The sequence below is a fragment of the Rhopalosiphum padi genome, chromosome 2 (genome assembly GCF_020882245.1).
Source record: "Rhopalosiphum padi isolate XX-2018 chromosome 2, ASM2088224v1, whole genome shotgun sequence".
Classification (NCBI taxonomy): domain Eukaryota; kingdom Metazoa; phylum Arthropoda; class Insecta; order Hemiptera; family Aphididae; genus Rhopalosiphum; species Rhopalosiphum padi.
In genome coordinates, this window is record NC_083598.1 from 80,501,406 (window position 1) to 80,522,366 (window position 20,961).

At 27.8% G+C, this 20,961-nt stretch overlaps 1 protein-coding gene across 1 annotated transcript in view; it reads right to left on the reverse strand.

The window, feature by feature from the left end:
• The window catches only part of LOC132921651 (uncharacterized), an 88,574-nt gene that overhangs the window by 12,627 nt on the left and 54,986 nt on the right, over positions 1-20,961 (reverse strand). The window contains 3 exon segments of the mRNA XM_060984794.1: positions 5,059-5,241; positions 6,138-6,265; positions 17,762-17,890. Coding sequence (XP_060840777.1) covers positions 5,059-5,241; positions 6,138-6,265; positions 17,762-17,890 — 440 coding nt within the window.

A 20,961-nucleotide genomic window follows, 5' to 3' on the forward strand; every position in this document is an offset into this window, starting at 1 on the left:
ATGTTCTCAATATTTTTTTCAAAATTTCAAAAATATAATAAGATAACCTTCCTGATTGCAGTTAACCTATTAGGTAACAATTATATTATATAGGTTATTATGGTAACGGGCATATTTTATACGAAGTAGAACAGGTATATAACATTATTATATAAACTAAAAATTTGTTTAAGATATTTTTTGATTATTATGATGTGTGAAAAAGATATACTAACTAGCTGAACTTAATAATTATGAAATTATTAACAATTTCGCTTAATAACAAGTGAACATAAAAAAAACAACTTGTTTTAGTTTAAAAATAGGTACTTTATTTAGTACTTATAATATATTAGTAATTAAAATACCACAGTTTATCACATAAGTTATATGTTTAATGTTATGATTTTTCGTCTTTAACCAATGTACAGATGCAACTATACTGTAGATCTAACTCCCAGTGACATTTTTAATCACAGTCCGCCCCTAATAAAAGTTCAAAAATCCATATCGCTGCCACTGTAGAGCGAATAATAAGTACCTATAATACGATATTATTTTAGGCAATTATTTTATTAAATATATAATCATATATACTTATTATAAGTATAATACTAGTATATGTATAGTACCTGTATAATAATAACTATTACCGCGATACGTATCCAATATTTACCAATATACCTACAATAATAATAATAATAATAATACTATAATATTATCTGGCAGCACTTTACACGGCACGCGTATTAAAATTATTATTAAACACGCCGTCCGTGCATGTCGTTTATGTATATTTTACTAGCGCATAATAATATAATGTATGTGTTCGTGTATGTACGTGTGTTTGTGTGTACACTGCGAAACACTATCGATATTCAAACCCGTCCCCGAGTGGATACCTACCTATAATATTACGTGTGTGCGCGTGCATTTAACGTGTTTTCCGGTCGGACATTGTTGAATGGCCAGACGACTCGCGTATATCGTCGTGATCAGAGGAAAAAAAAATAAAACGATAATGAGCAAGGCAGCTGATGACTACGGCTTACGCGCGCGTTATGCTGTAGACCGTGCAGAGGACGTACCTATATCGCGGAGAACCGGAACGGTTCGACGGACGTAACTAAATATATACGCGCACGCGCCGCCACTGGGGTCGCCGAGACGATATTCATAATATTGTTATCTCGGATATAAGACCAAAGGTTGGCTAAAGTGTTCAAATACTAGTTAAAAACTTTAAGTTGCATTAGAGTTGTTTTTTTTTTAAACTATTATATTATTACCTAGTTTGATAATAATTTCCAAATAGCCGCATTATAATACGTACCTACGTTGTAAATATGTTGTTTCCGCCATACTAACACATAACATACCGATATTTATATTAACCTAACTGCATAAAACTGGAACTGCTAAATCTAAATATTGGTATATTATGCGTTAATATGACGGAGACAACATATTCACATATGTGCATATGACGTCCTCTTAAGAACTTATATAACAATTTTAATTATTGACAGTGCTCGACTTGGCAAAATTAAAGTAAGAGAACTCTGTTTACTTACTTACTAACTTACTAAAGCGTCTCTATTACTTATTTAACGTTATTGAGCCATGCCTCAATAGCCCAAGAGGGCTATGCCCCTCTTTAAATCATGAGAAATATTTGTAAGAAGGTAATCAATTAGAAAAAAAAATAAGTTAATATAAAACATAGGTAATTAATAATTATTGTACCTGTTATATATATATTATATTAAGAAATAATAACCAACTCAAAAGGATAATAAAAGTAAATAAATAAAAAATCATCGATTTTTAACTATTTATTTTTTTAGATGCACGAATTTAGAATTTATTTTATTTTAAATACGTTAATAAATTAAAATCGTAGTCTAGCTGATATAAACAATTTAAGTCAACAGTACGAGGAACTACTTAGTTTTATGTGTGGATAGATAACTAATCTATTAGTACCTACCATAAACTATCATATACCAATTAAAATAAAATTTGTATTTTGTATCAGAAAAAAGAATATTTCAACTTAATATTTTGTTAAAAAAAAAAAACATTAAAATCTATGTTCAATCAAGGTTCTATAGGCTTAGCTAACAATGTTTATACCATAAACCGGGCCTGCTTATATAATACATTAAAAAATAAAAATGTAAATGAGACGTTTGCGGTTTTTGGTTTTTTAAATATTTCGATTTTTTCCATGTTTTTAATTTTGTTCTTCTTGGCGTATAATATATTGTATTACATTAGCTAAATTATATACTTTTATGGCTGGCATATAATATAGTTTTAAACGCATTCATTGCGTCAAAAATCAATTTGTAGATAACTAATTACGCGCGTGGTATTAGCCACTCGTATAGGTACTTAAGAGACCACGTTCCAGCAGTTGAAACTATATAATAATAATGTGAAATAGGAATATTATTTTATACCTACCTATACATTATGTTCGATTTTTTAACAAGTAATGACTGTTAATCAGTTCGGAGAATATCGCAATGACTGAGAAATTCAATAAATGTGAAAAAAATATAATATCCACAATTTATTCATTCTACACATGTATCTTTGTAATACTTTTTACTATATGACGTATGCGATGAAAAAATTTGTTTTTTACTTTTAAGTTGTTAAACAACTGCGATATACAAATAAATACATCAAGTATATATATGAAAATCAATTTTAAGCGTTTTTTAAATGCATCTATAAAAATATTAACGTACCTTATAACTACTATAAGGCAGTAGCTACAGTACTATTAATTTTCGAAAATATATTATAATCGTAGCTACATGGCTACACCTATTAGAAAAATACTAATAGATAATAATTCTTTATTTTAATTTAGTAATATTATGATTTAATAAAAAATACCATGCAATATATTATAAATATAGTTTTATTTCATAACATACAGTATAAATGTTTTATAATATAATTTTAAAACAGTAAGTTTCTTAATCAGCCCTTAAACTGTACCATATTATATAATACCATATATGGAAGTATAAACTATATAAGAGCATTTTCATTGAAAAATATTAAAAGCACTACACAGATAATCAGTCAACGATCGTGTTAAGTATTTACGAATACTCGCATGTTTAAATACTTTTTCTACGTATGTTTTTATTTTAAGATACTGAATAATTTTTTTCGTTTTACTGTTGCGTTTTAGCTATCAATAAGTTCGTATTTAACTATTAAATTTTGTTTTAAAATAAATTGTATAATGGCTCTAAAAGTCTTTACTAATTTCATTAAATAAGCTGCAGATAATAGAAAAGTTAACTGTATAGGTTAACCCGAATCAAATATTCTTGTACATATTAAAGTTTGTATTGATTAAATAGATATTAACTATTTAATTTAAATATTTTTGAACAAGGTTAAGTATCTATTTATTATTCTGGTACAAATAATTCATTATCAAACTTATTATTTTGAAATATAAAAAAGGATTTACAGATTATATTTAAAAGTATTTAACATTTTATTTAATAGGCTGAATACACTTGAAAAGTATTTATAAGACTATTTATCGAAAGGAATTATAGATTTAAATTATATCAAATATCGGTAAAAGAATTTAAAAAATGAATATTTGTTTTAATTTAAAAGATAATAAATAAAATAATTATAAGAATGACTGAATTAAACTGAATGTAAGAAGTAGGAATTTAATAAAAACAATAAGAATAAAAATGTACTTAAAGTTTACCTAATTATTAACTTTTATTTATTAGAATTTGAAACAGTTTTTAAATTTTAAATTTGATGAATACCTTTAAAACTAAATACTTAGTTACTGCATTGTTATTATTTTAAATTGGCTTCAATATAGTAATAAAAAATATACGATTTATTCATAATATAAATATATCACAATTACGTGAAATAAATGAATTTTATTGTTTACAAAATGAAAATGAATACATTTAAACTTAGGTGCTGATTAAGGACTGAACACTAGTCAAAGTAAAAACTGCAATAGATGAACTTTTTTGTTGTCGTTGTAAATAACCTAATTATTGAAATAATATTTAATTATATGTAAATAAAATGAAACTAATTTTAGATTTTAGATTATCTATAACAAAAATAAATTACTTGACTACATTTTCAAAAATTATCTACAATTAAAAATCATGCGAAATTGAAAAAAATCTAAAAAAATGCTTGGGTACTTTATTTTATGATATAAAATATGTTTGTAAGTTGAACTCACATAAAAGAACAAAGATAAAATAATACATGATAATCATTTGAAATATACATTTTATAAATAGTATAAATTAGAAAAAAATTAAAGCATTTTTTATATATATATGTGCATATATAAATATCGGTAATTACCGATCGTATGAAATTTCTGAAATCGATATAGTCTTAGGTAGTTCGTCTGGATGCTGTCCCCTGAAAACAAATTAAGAGTTTTTCTACTAACAGCGCAATCATATTGTATAATTCCAATTTGCGTGTGACTTTCTCGAAACATATCGGTATATCACCATTGGTAAAATATTAATTTTGGTCCATTCGCTCTATGTAAATGAAGATCTAAATATTATATATTATACATTATTCTTATTGTAGGTAGTTACTTGTGAGCACGTGTAAGTAATACCAGCCCTTATTTTATTTATATTTTTAAGTAATACAATAGTTTTGAAACGAGTAAACTGTACACATATAAAGCAAATAACGTACTTTTGCGACTGACATATTGTGCAGTGCTGTATATAAGGGCTGTATCGCAGTAGTTCTGTACTCTGTGTAGTCAAGAATCTAAACGAAATATTTCATCATTCTGATTTATAGGTGGTTTTATATATATATATATAACTCGACTTATTATGTTATGTGTGTTTAATATTATAGTGACAAGACCAGTGATCAAGTTTCGAGTTTCTCTTATCTTTACTTTATAACCGCACTTATAATTTAATGAAAGCTTAATACATTAATTCTCGTATCAACATACGTAATATAATATTGTACGAGTCTGCAGGCTGTAGTCGGTATGTATCATAATATAATTACCTGAAAAGCTCAACGTACAGCCCGTCTGGGTTGCTTCCGCCGTTCGGTTCGATCATTTCCATCTGTGACGGACAACAGTCTTCCTGACCACCGACAGAGACTAGATATTCTTGACTCTTACGACTAGACAGCCAATGATGATCGGCTACCTCTTCTTCTATCGATGTTTCTTCTCCGCCTAACCTGAAAACCATCGGTTACAACATTTAAAATAACGAGCTGGCCAGATAAAACGACGTATAAACATATATACAGTCCGTGTGACAATATTGTGTACAACACAGCATTATAAGTGTATTATTTATTAATGAAACAGCCGGTTCTCGCTTATAGGACGAATAGTGGTTGTCCTCGGGCGCGGATTATACGTCGAAGGGGTTACAAAAGTATAAACACGTCGGAGAGAGAAAACATAACAGAAAAATTATAACGCAGACAGTTTTTTGAATGACTTTATGCAAATGCTTAACGAGCGCGATCACAATTTAAAAACGCTTTACTGTCTCGTAAAAATCTCAAGATCCACCCGACGTCACTAAATTATATTGTATATTATTTGCGTCTCGCTATAACTATAGGAATAATATTAATAAGTGGAGTGACCGAGTGAGTATAGGCCAATTTCAACCGCCTGAGATGATCGTTTCACGTGGATTACACATACTCGCATTAACATTTTATTTTTGAAGGAAAAGAAAATACTCACGGACCGAAACTAGTCTACCGGTAATAATATAGTGTATACAAGCAGAGTACCTATATATGACGTCCCATACGGGTTATGCAAAGCAGCTTCGTTAAAAGAGGATAAATATAAAACGGTAATAATATAATATTAACCGGTGATTTACGCGACATCGTTTTTCGGTCTACCGTCTACCAGCCTGATTGCTGCGGCCGTAGCGGCAGTATAATACTTATCAAGCATAATATATAATCAATAAAAAGACTAGCCAAAATAAACGATAATATTTAAATAAATATAAGTAGGTACACATTATGTAGTATTAGAATGATAGTAATGTGCAAATACTTAACGACGACTGCTATTTTATTTATGCAAATTAAAAGCTGTTTACCAGTCTTGAGAGTTTTTGTTCAGACTTTTGTTGTTGCTCTGACGATGCGTTTCGTTCGACCAATCCGTGGGTAATAAAGGTTCTGAAGCCGAATTTGCAAGCAAAACGCCAATTAATGTGATAAGCACCTGAAATAATATAAAAAAATTAATAAAAACAGAATAATTAATATTGGCCTACGTATACTCCAACGTTAATTCGTGGTATAAACTCTGCGGCTAAGGTGTATTGCACGTTTCAACATTTATAGAGGTTTAGAATTTATAAAGTATTATAAATATGTTTTTCTTTACAGATTATTTATATTTTATATTTTATGAATAGTCATTAACATTATTGTGTTTGTTCAGCTTAGTTGTTTTCTAACATTTTTCATTAGAAAAATATAAATGTATAAATACTAATAATACACAAGTACCTATATGGTAAAACAAGTTTAAAAAAATAATATTTTATATGGATATAGCTTCTATAAACTTGTATAACGAATGGGTTTATATTTTAAGCAATTTTCACATAGGTATATTACTGTATAAATGTAAAACTAATATTGTATATAAATAAATAACGTTGCATCATTTAGAAAAGTTATTTTTCCTAACCTCTATCAACACAGCTTATCGCGTGTATTTTTAGATTCTTTTTTACCATAGATATACTATGCTGATGTAATCCAGAAAAATAATTCATTATAATAATATATAGAATCTTGTAAATTATTATTAACCACATACCACGAGGCTTAAAAAGAATAAACATATAAAAAAAAATAGAGTTATTATCTGCCGGTATCGAAGTACCTGCAGTGTTAACTTAAATACTATCGGAGTAATGAAGTTGTATAGGATTATAATACATATTTTATGACCTTAGCTAATAAAATTCTATATTTATGATTTTTTAACTATATCCTTAATTTCCTATAACACCTTTATTTTACAAAAGACTATTTAGAATTTTTTTTAAATATTCGATGAATTAATACGAGTTCTGATTTTATATACTTTTATAAGACACAGGGTAGAGGTAAGTATACCTACACTAAAAGAAAGATTTCAATTGTTAAAAAGGACCACAAACCAACCGTGTATAAGAATGGTCACCTATATAGGTAATTTACTATATTATAGTGTCTATGATTTTACAAACTATATCTTTATAAAATAATCATTATTTTATCGACATATGCATTTTTCCAATAATAAATATTGGAGTTTTTCCAATATAGACACTATACTGATGATAAACAGCTGACGACTTAACATATATTTTTTTAAATGTGCAATAAATAATGAATGGTTATAATATTTCAAGACCGATTACCCACGCTGTTAGTTAAAAATAGTTGGGTACCGCGATCTTTAAAAACTAAGCTAAAAAATACAAATATTATAAATAAAATGCCGCTAATTAGTAATCAATGACTTGATTCTCTTAAAACAAGCACATTTAATATCATATGAAGTCGTTGCACAGATGGGTCAAGGTGGGAAATTGCTTCTCTTGCGGGGGCTAAATTTTTTTTCTCCAGATATAATACGTTATTATTTGCAAATATTGAAATATTAGACAATCCTAAATTTTGAATCGTGACTGATGATTTTTCGTTTTTAAACATAAAAATTTAAAATGTATACAAAATATACATTGCGTACAATAAGTAAATTTGAGGGAAAGAATTAGTAGGCGTAAGTGGGGAAGTCACCCAGTGGCGGCACCCCATTGTGACTAATGTTAATAAATTATATTTAAAAATACAATAACTATTGACTACGGATTGTGTTACCAATAATTTTGCCCCTCCCTGAAATATTTGCTCACGCCTGTGATCTATTATATTATATACCCATTGTATACGCCTATTGTACGTTTTTAGTCATATGTATCGTAACTAATGATGAATAATAATAATAATAATAATAACAACAATAAAAATATCGGTTACGTTATTATTTTAAGAAAATCAATGTATGACATATTATTGTATACTATATAGAAACGCGTCGTTTTGAACGACAGGGCCGCCGAATACTGCTTATTATTATATTATATTCAACTGCAGTTGCAGTAAAGGTAAGCAAGTATAGGTACGTATTGTATAGCTAAATCTGCACGATTTTTGTCAAAAAAACTACCTACTCGCCTCGTTGTTTTTCCAACGACTGTTCGTATTTTACCAATGCGCATAATATTATATATATTTTGTACCTACAACAACGATATTGACACAGCACGATTTCAGAAAAAAAAAACATCAAAATATATTAAGTTACTATGTATACAACTGTCGACGTGGTACGCGTTGTTTGTGTATCCCGGTAGTCGTTTTGTAGAAAAAAATCATCACAATCCATCGCGAAGCACACGCCAGCAATACGCGTCGGTAGGCATATTATGTATTAAAACGCCTAATCTTTTATAATCCCTATTTCACAATAACACCCTTCCAGTGAGTTGTCATCGCTGTCGCGTAATACCTTAAGTCTTATATATAACGTCATTAACATCGGTAATACGCGGACGCGTCAATGTGCCATTTTTCGTTTCACACACCATTATGTATATTGTCAGCAATTATTAAACGAAGTTGTTGCACGAATGATAAATTATCTAGGCATATATGATATTTAAATTTACCTAATATATATATAATAAATTTGATTACGAAAACTGAAAATGAAATAAAGAAAAAAAATCCAGCGAAAAGACGAATTAAAGGGCATTGGAAATTTCGAAAGAAGAAGAAAATTTTGCGTTTATTCTGATTTACGAGTGAATTTAAAATTATAATCTCTTGCGTATTACCTACCGCATATACCAGATACCTATAACATAACTGTTATAATCTCTCGTCGCGTGAATATTCGAGAGTGCGTGTGGCAGCTCGGCGCGAACATAATATATAATATTAATATCTCTTCCAAGTTTCAAACAGGCCAACCAAGGTTTTCTTACGCACTTACAAATTATATATATATAAATAATAAATATATTATGATATGTGTATTTATATTCGAAGGTATACGACTTGTACTTTGTAAACGTTCGGTTCGTAATAAACCTGGATTTAAAACTCACGAGTAAAGATAGACGCGATTGTATAATATACAGAGTGATCCATCAACCATGGTAACCCCCTTTTTCTTTAATAATGTAGACAATGTAGTTATTTAAAATTTACTTTGGAATTTTCAAATATATTTACTCAATAAAGATCTTATTTTCAAATTCTTGAGATTTTTTTGCTATTTGAGTATCATTTTTTCATTAGGTCGTATATCAATAAAAAAATAGGTTTTATCAAGAACATAACGACTTAAAAGGACTCTCATTTTGAAAGAGAAGTTAGCATTTTCAAGACATATTTTAGGAAAGCATAGTACAACAAATTTTAAGAATTTTAAAAAACGTTCTTTAAGTAGGTTTATTCAAAAATTGGAAAAATCAGGCTTTGAATAAATGTATTATTAAAGGAAAAATAGGAATATGAGCATCTTTGGTGAATCACTCTGTATACTTAGTAAAAGAATATCTGAAGTAGGTACCTATATAATATGTATATTGTATATAATATATTGTATTTATACCTAATACACTTTGAACGACTGAATTATATGCGTTGTTATAATATATATATTATATTATATTGGTCTGTGTAATGTAATATATTCGATACTTTCGATAATTTTATTATTATAATACTTTATTTTTTTTTTTTAAAACACATTATTATGATTATAATAATAATTGAGTGAGGTTGTATATTTTTTTTCGAATTTTGAAACCTGTTACATGCGTATACTTACCACCATTTTATAATATTATATTCAAATAAATTTTGTACTTATAAAAGTAAAAATTCAATATAATATTTATATCTTGTACGAGTAGTTATAAAATATTATGTTTTACATATTATTATTCTAAAGGTATACCGTTATAAGACTTATACGCCACACGCATTGATTATATTCTTATGTATAATAGTCAAAATAATAAATTACTCCATCTTCACTTTAAAATATATACCAATCTGATATAGGATCTTTGAAATGTATCTCATGTTTCAAACGTTTTCTACCAGTATATAACGTTTCACTACACATTAAAAATAAAGACACATCGCGTGTGTAATAATACCTAGTCAATTTTCTTTTTCCCTTAGACTAATTTGGAATTTTATAGAACCGGGTAAACCGAACATTGACATCACGTGTAACGATTAAGTCATAGATTATTACGAAAGGAATATACACATAGATTTCAACTCATAACTTGTTTAATAATTTATCGGCTGGATAAAACGACAAACTATACTTATAAGCTAAGATATTTATGTACTTATGTCTCATATTATTTTTAAGGTCTTACATAGATAAAATTGTATTTTTATATAAATCACCATAATGATGTAAAGTTTGTAATAATAATTATCCACCACTTTTTGAGTCAAGAAATTTAAATACAAAATTTGTATAATATTAAAAATGACAAATTAACTGTGTCAATAATGATACAAAGAGTTATATCAACACTCGTGTTATATTCTATATGTGTGAACAATCGTACATAATATATTTATCGAAATTAAAATATAAACACACAGCGGCATTACTGTATGTTTATGATTGTATTTGTTCGTTAATAGAACTTTATAAGAAAAAATGTATAAGTGCGTATATCATATATTAATCATTTGATGCAATCACGAAATCCTGTTGAAATGACATCGATCCATAATAACCATATATTTATAGAATAGCTGACTCATTCTAGACACTTGCTAAATAAATATGTAAAACAAAAATTATTTTAAAATGCAAAACTGGTGATTCAACATGTGGTAGAAAAATATTATAACAGTCGTAAATTCGTAATTACAAAATAATGATTGATTGTTTAAATTTATTTATTGATTGAAACATTATTTCATTGCATTGAAAAGTATATATTTTTGGTTTTATATAAGTGAAAAATTTAAATAAATATACCATTAATTGAAAACAGAAGTACCATTTTGTACACATCAATAAAAGATAATATATATATATATATATTGTCAAAATTGAATAGTTTAAGTTTTTCGATAGTCCTGTGACGAAAATGATTTATGACGTACACTTGAATAAGCGGTATTATATTTATATATATATATAATAATAAAAAAGTTTATCAAAAAACTTTTTACTTTGAATTGTTCAATCTCGATAGACTTTTCTATTGTCTGGTGTGTGTGTGTATATCCTAGACTGCAACTACTAGATTGGACTCGACGCGATTGTTTGAATAATATATACAGAAGAATGAAATACGAATTATTGAACAATAAAAGTTGTACCGCCTTCGAAATTTATATCGTTTGAAAGTAAAAATAACGTTTGAAATGTATAATATTATATGTATGATATTTGTAGGTTTTTTACATTGTCCCGAACTCATCGAGCTGACAATAACTGCGTGTGATAGTGATACGCTCGAAAGAATACCAGCTAAGACCAAATGATGAAATAAATAAATCGTTTAAGTATACCGATACACATTTTACGCATGCGCTCGCCGTATCTATATGGCATAACCATACAAAATTACGGATTATTGTAATACTCTGTATTATTAAAATAATTCGTACGACACAATAATTTAAGTACTATATCTACATGCATATGGTGTATATGAGTTAGATTAGTTGTGTTGTGCCTATGTTATCCTAAAACGCTATCATATTAATAGCACAACAATAAATCATAAAAAAAATAAACGAATATCAACATAATAATATTATGATATTACTTTTTGTTCTGATTTATACATCAAGCCTGAATGTTTCATTTATAAACAATAATTTAGATTTTTATTACCTTTATACCCGCAAAAAACTACTCGTTTTCTTCTACTTAACGGTCAAGAATAGGTGAAATTCCATTGTACTTATACGTCTTATATATTTAAATAATAATAAATCATCCAAATATAAAAATAAACATAATATGAGCATCAACTTTTTTTTTTTGTACCTACGTGCATTGTAGAACCTATGTTTTCAGGTTAATAGGCCTATTAGTATTACTAATGAAGCACAAATGCGTATTTTATTTAAATTTAGATAAACATGTTGATAAACTAAAATAGTATTATTTATGGTATTAAAAATGTATTAATCATTGATACGTTCATTAATTTTTATATTTTTTTCGGTGGCAAACATAATAATATTACAACTGTTTAAGGTCTTATACATTAAATATTGAAAAAAAAATTATGAATAATACGCGTGTCCTATATAATATTTTAAATAAATAGTTGACGATGTGTTTATTTTTAGAACTTATAATTAGTATTATTTATTCAGTTTAATATAATCAACTATATATATACAATATCAATTCATAAATTATGCGATTTACTCGGAATTGGCTTATTGAACACAATTTTTAAATTATTCACTTGTTTTTTTGTATAATATATAACATACTTATTATAAATGAGAAAAAAATAAGCATTATCGATTGAGTTGTATCCAAAACGATCAGCAAACGTGTTTATACACCTCTAAATAATATAAATACGATGTGCGAATTGCGAATTGTGATTCGTCACTCATGTTTTGCACCACTTATATTTTCTTTAAAATTCTAATTTTTGGAATTTTTAAGTAGGTATAAATACCTACTCAGGTTAATATTGAAAATACTTATAATTTTATGAGATTTAAAGTGTCTAGTACTGACACAAATCTTTTGTTCCAAATGAAAATCACATTATTTTAATTCTCAATCATCGTTTATAAATTATAATTTTAAATTTCGAACAATTAGTCGTATACAATCATGTTATTAAAATTTAAGTATTAAAGATGAAATTATTGTTCACTTTGTGTACATGATAATATGTTTAGAAAAAATGAGACTCTTTGGACATTTTAAAATTATAATTATTAATTCATTGAAAATTTATAATTGGTAAAAATCATCCGAATATAATAATATAAACAGTATTGGCGTACATAGAAATGGGGTCTGTTATAGAGGTTATGGTTAGAAATAATGTAATATATAAATTATAAATACATATAACATTTGTATGTACTGGGAAAAGTCAAGGAAGTAGAACATCCCCTGCATGTGCATGCTACTGAGACTATAATTATTACATCTAATTTATATTTTATGTATAAAACCATTAATTAAGGATTAATTACTGTATTTATATATAATGTTTAATACCATAACAACTACTGGTATGTTTTTAGATTAAACATTTTAAAAAAAAGTCATCTTTTTAACGAAGTTGCAGTAACAAAACATAGTTCTTCTTCAATAAATAAACATTTAAATCACAATCATTTCAAATAATTAGCATGTTCTATGAACTACCATGTGCCTGCACTCTGTTCATAATATATAGTACCTTTAATATTCGGTATACTTGATATAATCACTAGATACATCATATATATATATAGGTATATTTACTGACCGTACATATTACATAGAGGTACAACAACAATAATTTTTTATATAACTACCTATTCACGCGCAACAGAATTATTCGTACGAGAAGTCGGTTAGGATTTTGGGTGGGGGGGAGTAGGCCCGCTGCAGCTGATATAGATCTATTCTTTGTGCAACATAAAATATACGCGTGTTTTGCGGGGGACGCGAAGCGTATCTTACAATCGGGCAAATTAATGGGCGCGACAAACTCGTAATATTATTAATATCAATACGAAAATACTGACAAGCCCTCGGCAAATTCACGTGTCTTGGACGCGCGTGCACATATTATATTATATCCCCCAACAGCTAGACCTCGTGCGCGCAAGTGTCGATACTCCGATAGTAGTTTCGTCGTACAAACCACATTATAACGACGACAACGGCGGCAGTGAGGAGGAGCATAAATTGTCGTACCGCGGTTAGGTCACTGCTGTTTATACTGAAAAAACCTATATTATGATATGATGTGTCACGGATGGGCACGATTCACGAATGTCGTTTTCCCGATTAGTCGGAAACGTGTTCTCGGTGTGCCACAGGCCCGAGCGAGAGTTCGTCGATGCGGCGGTCGATATTCTATTGTCGTATATGTTAATATAATACGTATAGCCAGGTAGTGGCGAAAAGCAAATGTGACAGAAACGAAAATAATAGTAATAATAATAAAAAAAAAAAATTATACGGATTCTTTTTTGTAGTTTTTTTAGCCACCTGTTTATAGAAGAATCCGTGCGGCTCTTGGATGTAGTCCAACAACCACAGCCGAACATTTACAACACGTGACTGTCTATCTCTCTCTCTCTCTCTCTCTCTTTCTCTCTATCTCAGTCCCCATATTATCTTTATATATATATATATATATATGATATAAAACGTAGGTACACGACATATTATTTTTATTGTGCGCATACTTGCATATTATAATATACGCGTTATATAGTAAATATTCCGTGTATACCCGACAGCAGCTTCTGACCCGCGCGGTGGAAAAATCGTATAATTTATTAAAACGCTGAGTCACACGCGTGCCACTATTTAATAAAATATTATACAGGGTGATTCCTATATTACAATATTATAGGAACCTCTCTTTTTTATTTCTTAATTGTTAAGACGATGTCTTATTTGGAAAATTGTAGTAAAGTTGTATACTAATTGAAAAATTAAAACAAATCAAGTTCCTTATTATAGCCTATAGGTAATTAGGATAAAAGTTCGTGATAATTGTTTTAAAAGCTATGAAGAATAATTAATTAATTTAAATTGAATAACTAGTATATATTTTCAAAGTATAATAAGTGCTAGACTAATAATATAATAATATTATAAATGTATGATGTACAACTATATTATTATTATTATATAGAATGGATATAGACTATTTTACTTACGTACGTACAATTTTATAACCCAGAAACTACTCGTTTAAATTTCAATTTAGATTAGCGTCGACATTTTTGAAAAAAATTATCTGATTTACGATTTAAATCAAAAAGGAATGATTCTCATTCGAAAAAAATAAGTTTTTATTGTTATAGAATACTCATTAAATGACAAAAAAATCTGAGTTTTGAAGAATATTGTCATGAAATGTACCAAAAACACAAAATTTTCATTATAATAAGAGTTTGAATAAATTAATTAAAAATAATAAGAGGAGTGAGCATAATCGGTGAGTAATTTCTGATTAAAAAAAATGTATATACTATACATATAGGTAGGAAGGATAAAATTCCTTTAAAAATGGATTTACAAAAATATAAAATAGATGTAATATTATTATATTTATAGTAATTTTTAATCAGAAAACTTTTACAAATTTTAAAGTGTTAATAGATGAGTATTAATTATTAAAATTTTCAAATCATTATAACCCCTTTTCCTGGATATATTTTATTTAATACATAACGTTAAATAACTCAAAAACTACTCGTTCAAATTTTGATTTAGATACGAGGATATCAACACATTTTCAAAAACTTGATGATTGATTGAATCTACAGGAAAACAGGGGTCATTTGAAACAAATTTGAAAAAAAAGTCTGTAACCTAACAGAACTCTCCTCATATGACGTAAAAAAAATTTGTTCGGAATTTGAATAAATCGAACATTAAAGGAAAAAATGGGGTCTACTATTGTCGTGAATAACCCTGTATTATATCACTACCGCACGTGCATTCAATACACCATTCGAATTCGCAAGCCTGTTACCGCCAAAGTGCGAATAAATAATGAGCCACGCGAATTATACATGATATTATAGTAGATAGGTTTATACAACAGGTGGGTATGGTCAATGATAGTTACCTACGTCTAATTTGTGTCTGTAAAAAGTGACTGAACCTCGACCGGCAGGCATAATATAACGCGTGTGATACAATATTGCGTGCGTACCGATAGATAGGCGTATATTATTTTATTAATATGGTACGTATATGGCCGCGTATAAATTTGGCAATATTCCACAAACGACAGTATGTTCATTTATAAAACATAGTTTAGTAGATGTCGAATAATTTGCGGACGTATATAATATAATATATTTGGAGGCACCTCAGTGGGGTGTTTCCCGAACATCACACATTGCGCCACTCCTATATAGAGTTCTTTATAATATGTATGTAAGTAGATAATATATATTATATACCTTCCTATATATAGTCCATACCCACCGAACGGGTTTCGTCCTGCATAGCGCATAGAGAACGATAATATATGGTCATCATTGTTTATAATATAAAATTAACGTTTAAAATATTAAAACACAAAAATATACTAATGCCCAAAATGCCCAAATACGAAATAGTATGACTGTATAATTTATAGTCAATATAAAACACTGAAAAATTATTACCGATCCGATCGTCACATTTAATGTTAGTCTAAGCACTATATATATTTTAACTATTATTTTTTTCAAACTTAAATTTTGTATATTATGTAAGCACTTATATTCAAACCCATAAGCTATAAGTACAAGGTGATTCTATTAGACGTAAACGCTATTTTTTTCGAAAAATATTACTGTTTATAGAAAACTTTTTTTTTTTTTTTGATAATATTGTATATAAAATCTTCTGTTTTTATATTGTATTTACTGTATATGATAAATGAATAACCATCATAATATGTTATCTTTGATCTGTAATCGTGTGAATATATTATAATTATGTCTTCTAGATGAATTAATTTAGAACATTTTTTTAAAAAATAATTAATTATAGATTCAATATTTATTATTATTAAGTAGTGACAACTTAATTTTAATAAAGTGAATGGCATAAATCAGATTCATTGAAAGCCGATAAACATTGACATTTAAAAAGGCACGCACTGTGTCTGCACTGAAACCCTATATGTATATAATACATAGAATGGCAACTTTCAAATCATTTGCACTCGATTTATGCACAGTTATTAAATTAATTATTTTTGTAATATATTGTCACAATAACAGTGTATAAGACAAGTTTTTATTGTTTTGAATTAAAAAAAAAACAATTATTTATTATCTTTCTAGGCACGATTTTAGACATAACCTGCAGTTAATATACATAAGGTTAAATATTTGATCTGGAAAAAAACTGTTGCTACAGTTTATTAAGAATATAATTATAAAACATATCGTTTTTTTATCGTGTAAATAAATAAACAAGGAATTTTTAACCGTTTTAACCAATCCAATGATGACCATGAAAGGCGAGCTCTTGAGGAAAATAACACTAACCAGACCACACTAACTTTTTCAAGAACACTAACATTCACTCCAGATTACAACCACTAATATCAATACACCTATATTTAATATTCGATCGATTACAAATAATAATCACTTTGATCAACATATTAATTGATACTGCTTTTGGTCGTAACTTTTGGAGAGTGAAAAAATTAATTGCCGCGTAATATCAGAGCTCCTAAATCAATTAGTTAGGTACTATAAATATTATCTGGACGTCAAAGCATTTTCTTTACGCATTATTGCTACAAGAATATTATCGTATTAAAAAAAAAATGTTTGGACTAGGTATACCTGTATTTTAAATTTATCGTGCTTGACACGAGAAAATGCATTCGAAATCACTGCTAAAAATACATCCAATTGATTTAATGAACGAAAAACTTACCGCAATTAAGCTTTGTAACCGGTCAATTAGCATAGTCTTCGCGATGCCTTTGGCTGAATCGACGGTGTCCTTCGCAGCGTTAAATCTACGAAGGCCCGTCTCCCGCCACTGACAGTCCCATGGCGGCACCTGGAACAGTTTTATTTTTCAATTAAGTACGAAACAATTATTATTTATCACGAGTTGATATCGACAGGTTTTTTTTTTACAATCTATTAACACTCGTATATACTATGATAACGAAGTGGGGATGGGGTAAAAAGAAACTAAATCGAACGTGTCATTTGCATTTTAACTATAAATAGGTATATATGCATACGAATCGTTTATAGTGAAAGGTTAAGGCGGTGGTAGACACCGTTTTATAATACATTTTTTAATAACAACAATTAAAAACGAAAAACAAAACAAACAAACACTATTGTTCGTTATCGAAAGTATCGAATGAGTCTTACAAACAAGCTATATAGTTTTCGTCCCTAATTACAATTGCAGGAATTCCGAATGAGCAATTAAAATGTGTTTTCAAAACGTAGCTCGGTGCATACGGGATTAGCTTTAATAATATGCATTCAAACCTAAATCAATCCACATATAGTCACTATAATAAATTTGAATATTTGAATAATACTGCCTACGATACCCACGTCCTTTAATTTATTATAACCCACTGGTGTAGGTAATTTAAACTATATTATAATAATATACATATTGTTAATGAAGAACATTACTGACTGCAACGAATATAATATATATATATTATACATGTATATCTAAATTTTAGAAAAGAATTATTAACCATGCCTAAATAACTAATGAAATACATTTTTTGAACCATAGTTAGATTTCTTTTTATGTACCGTTTCATTGATATTATAATAATGTGTCTAATTAATCAAGTCCTACATACGGGAATGTGGTGAAATACAGTTATGTAAATATTGCCATTCATTTTATGTAAAATAGTTAACAAAATTTGAAAAAAAAAAGATATAAGAAGGTTATAATTTGTATGTGTAGTAACATATTTTATTATTAGTCAACAACATATATATATATATACAGAGAGAGACAGAGAGTTATCGGTTTGATTTGCATTTATTTTTTCACTATGTTGAATATAAGGTATTAGTTCAAGGTGTAAAACTACCAAAAATCATATTTTTTTTTTTTAAATTAAAAATCGTTTATTAAACATAATTTAAAATATATAGTATAGTCAATTAGTGTATATACAATAAGACTCGTTGTAAAAGTACCGTATTTAAAATATGATATGATTTTAACATAAAATAAATAATATAATAAATATACATTTAAGTCTCACCAATATAAATTTTAAATATAACACATAAAACTATAAATAAAAATCGTGCAACTTCAAATAAACTGAACTTTTATAACGAAGTCATGTTTCATTTTAATCTGAAATACTCATTGTATTATTTGAGAAATAACAATAAAATTACTAAACTGCAAGTCGCAGTCGTTAAATTTGTTTTAAAAAAATTACTAAAACCACTAAAAATATGAGAAAACAAAATGATAAATATAATATTTTATCTCGTCTAGCCAATATACTCGTATATTGTATAATATAATATTATTATTAGTATTTTATTCTATAATATATTGTGTATTATAATAAATATTAGAAACACGATTACTCTTAAAATCGATTTACTTGGTCCCATACAAGAGACATAAAATACTTTCATGATGACCAAATTATAAATCCACGAGAAATTTTCTAACATATATCATAGATAAATATAATATTTCATGTTATACACGCGATACACCTAAAAGTACGTTATTACTTATTGCTGCAATATACACGAGGATGAATAATACATTTCCTATTAAGAATTTATATATCAAGTTGATTCATTGGACGGTTGGTTATAAACCTATTTATATTTAATGCATACATAATAATATATAATAATCGTACACGAATCGAACATGCGCGTACGAATAGGTCACCTGCATAGCAGCTACCTATAACTAATGGCTATACAAATGATGTGTTCGAACGCTCATAGCACACGATGATATAATATATGTAAAGCGACGTAACGTTATTTATATTAAATTTTCAAATATATATCTTTTTTTTAATATTTTATTGTCGAAATAACGTTCCCGTAATAATAATATGTCATGCTTATTTTACCACGAGAAAAAAATAAAACCACATCCGTTTTTAATTATTGTCTTGGGCGAACGAGCACAGAACATCGATGTATATAATAGTTTATAATATTAAACCCACACCACGCAGCATCCCCGTTATCAAACGACCCGTATAAATCGACCGAACACGAAGAATGCCACACACAATGCGATGCCGTTTGCCGTATTCTTTTTTTCGATTTTATCATGTTTTTCGTAGCCAAAAACACGTATTCCACCATAATGATATAATACACAAGAAGAAATTTAATTAAATCAGCACCGTGGACTTAAATAATAATGTTGCGGTCTTGATATATAATGTCCACTAATATAATATACCCACTGCTGTAGTGGTAGCAATAGTGGTAGTAGTAGTATAGTAGTAGTAGTAGTAATAATAAAAAAAAATATATTAGTTAATACAATAATATTATGTTGCTTTTTTTTTTCTTTTACACGAAAAATACGAGTCAATTATTGCATTTATATAAGAAATTTACATTTTTAAAAAGTGGTTATGTGGAAAATATGATTGTAATATAAGTGAAGGAAAAACAAAATATAAAATAAGGCTACCACATATTTGATGAGTGTTATCTCTGATCAATTGTAATGCAAACCAGTTTTTTTTTTATACACACTTACGCATCCATAAATTATATGTATATAAACTTATAGCATAATAATTTGTAATGTTATAATAACGCCATAACGGAGTTAAAAATAAATAAAACAGTATATAGATATACCATATACCTACCTATACTTTAAAAAATTTGTTAATATTATATGTACGAATATGTAATGCAGAAATGTACGAGTATACAAGATATTTTGAAAATTCATTACGAGTACCAATTATTCTCATGAGATGGGTACAGTTCATCTTCATCGTATAATATTCGTACACCAATATATTGTATGATACTATTAGACCAATTCTTTCACGTATGATGGCAAGATTTGGAAGATGGCCAAACAGATAGAGAGAAGCTTAAGAACGTTTGAGAATAAAATTCGGA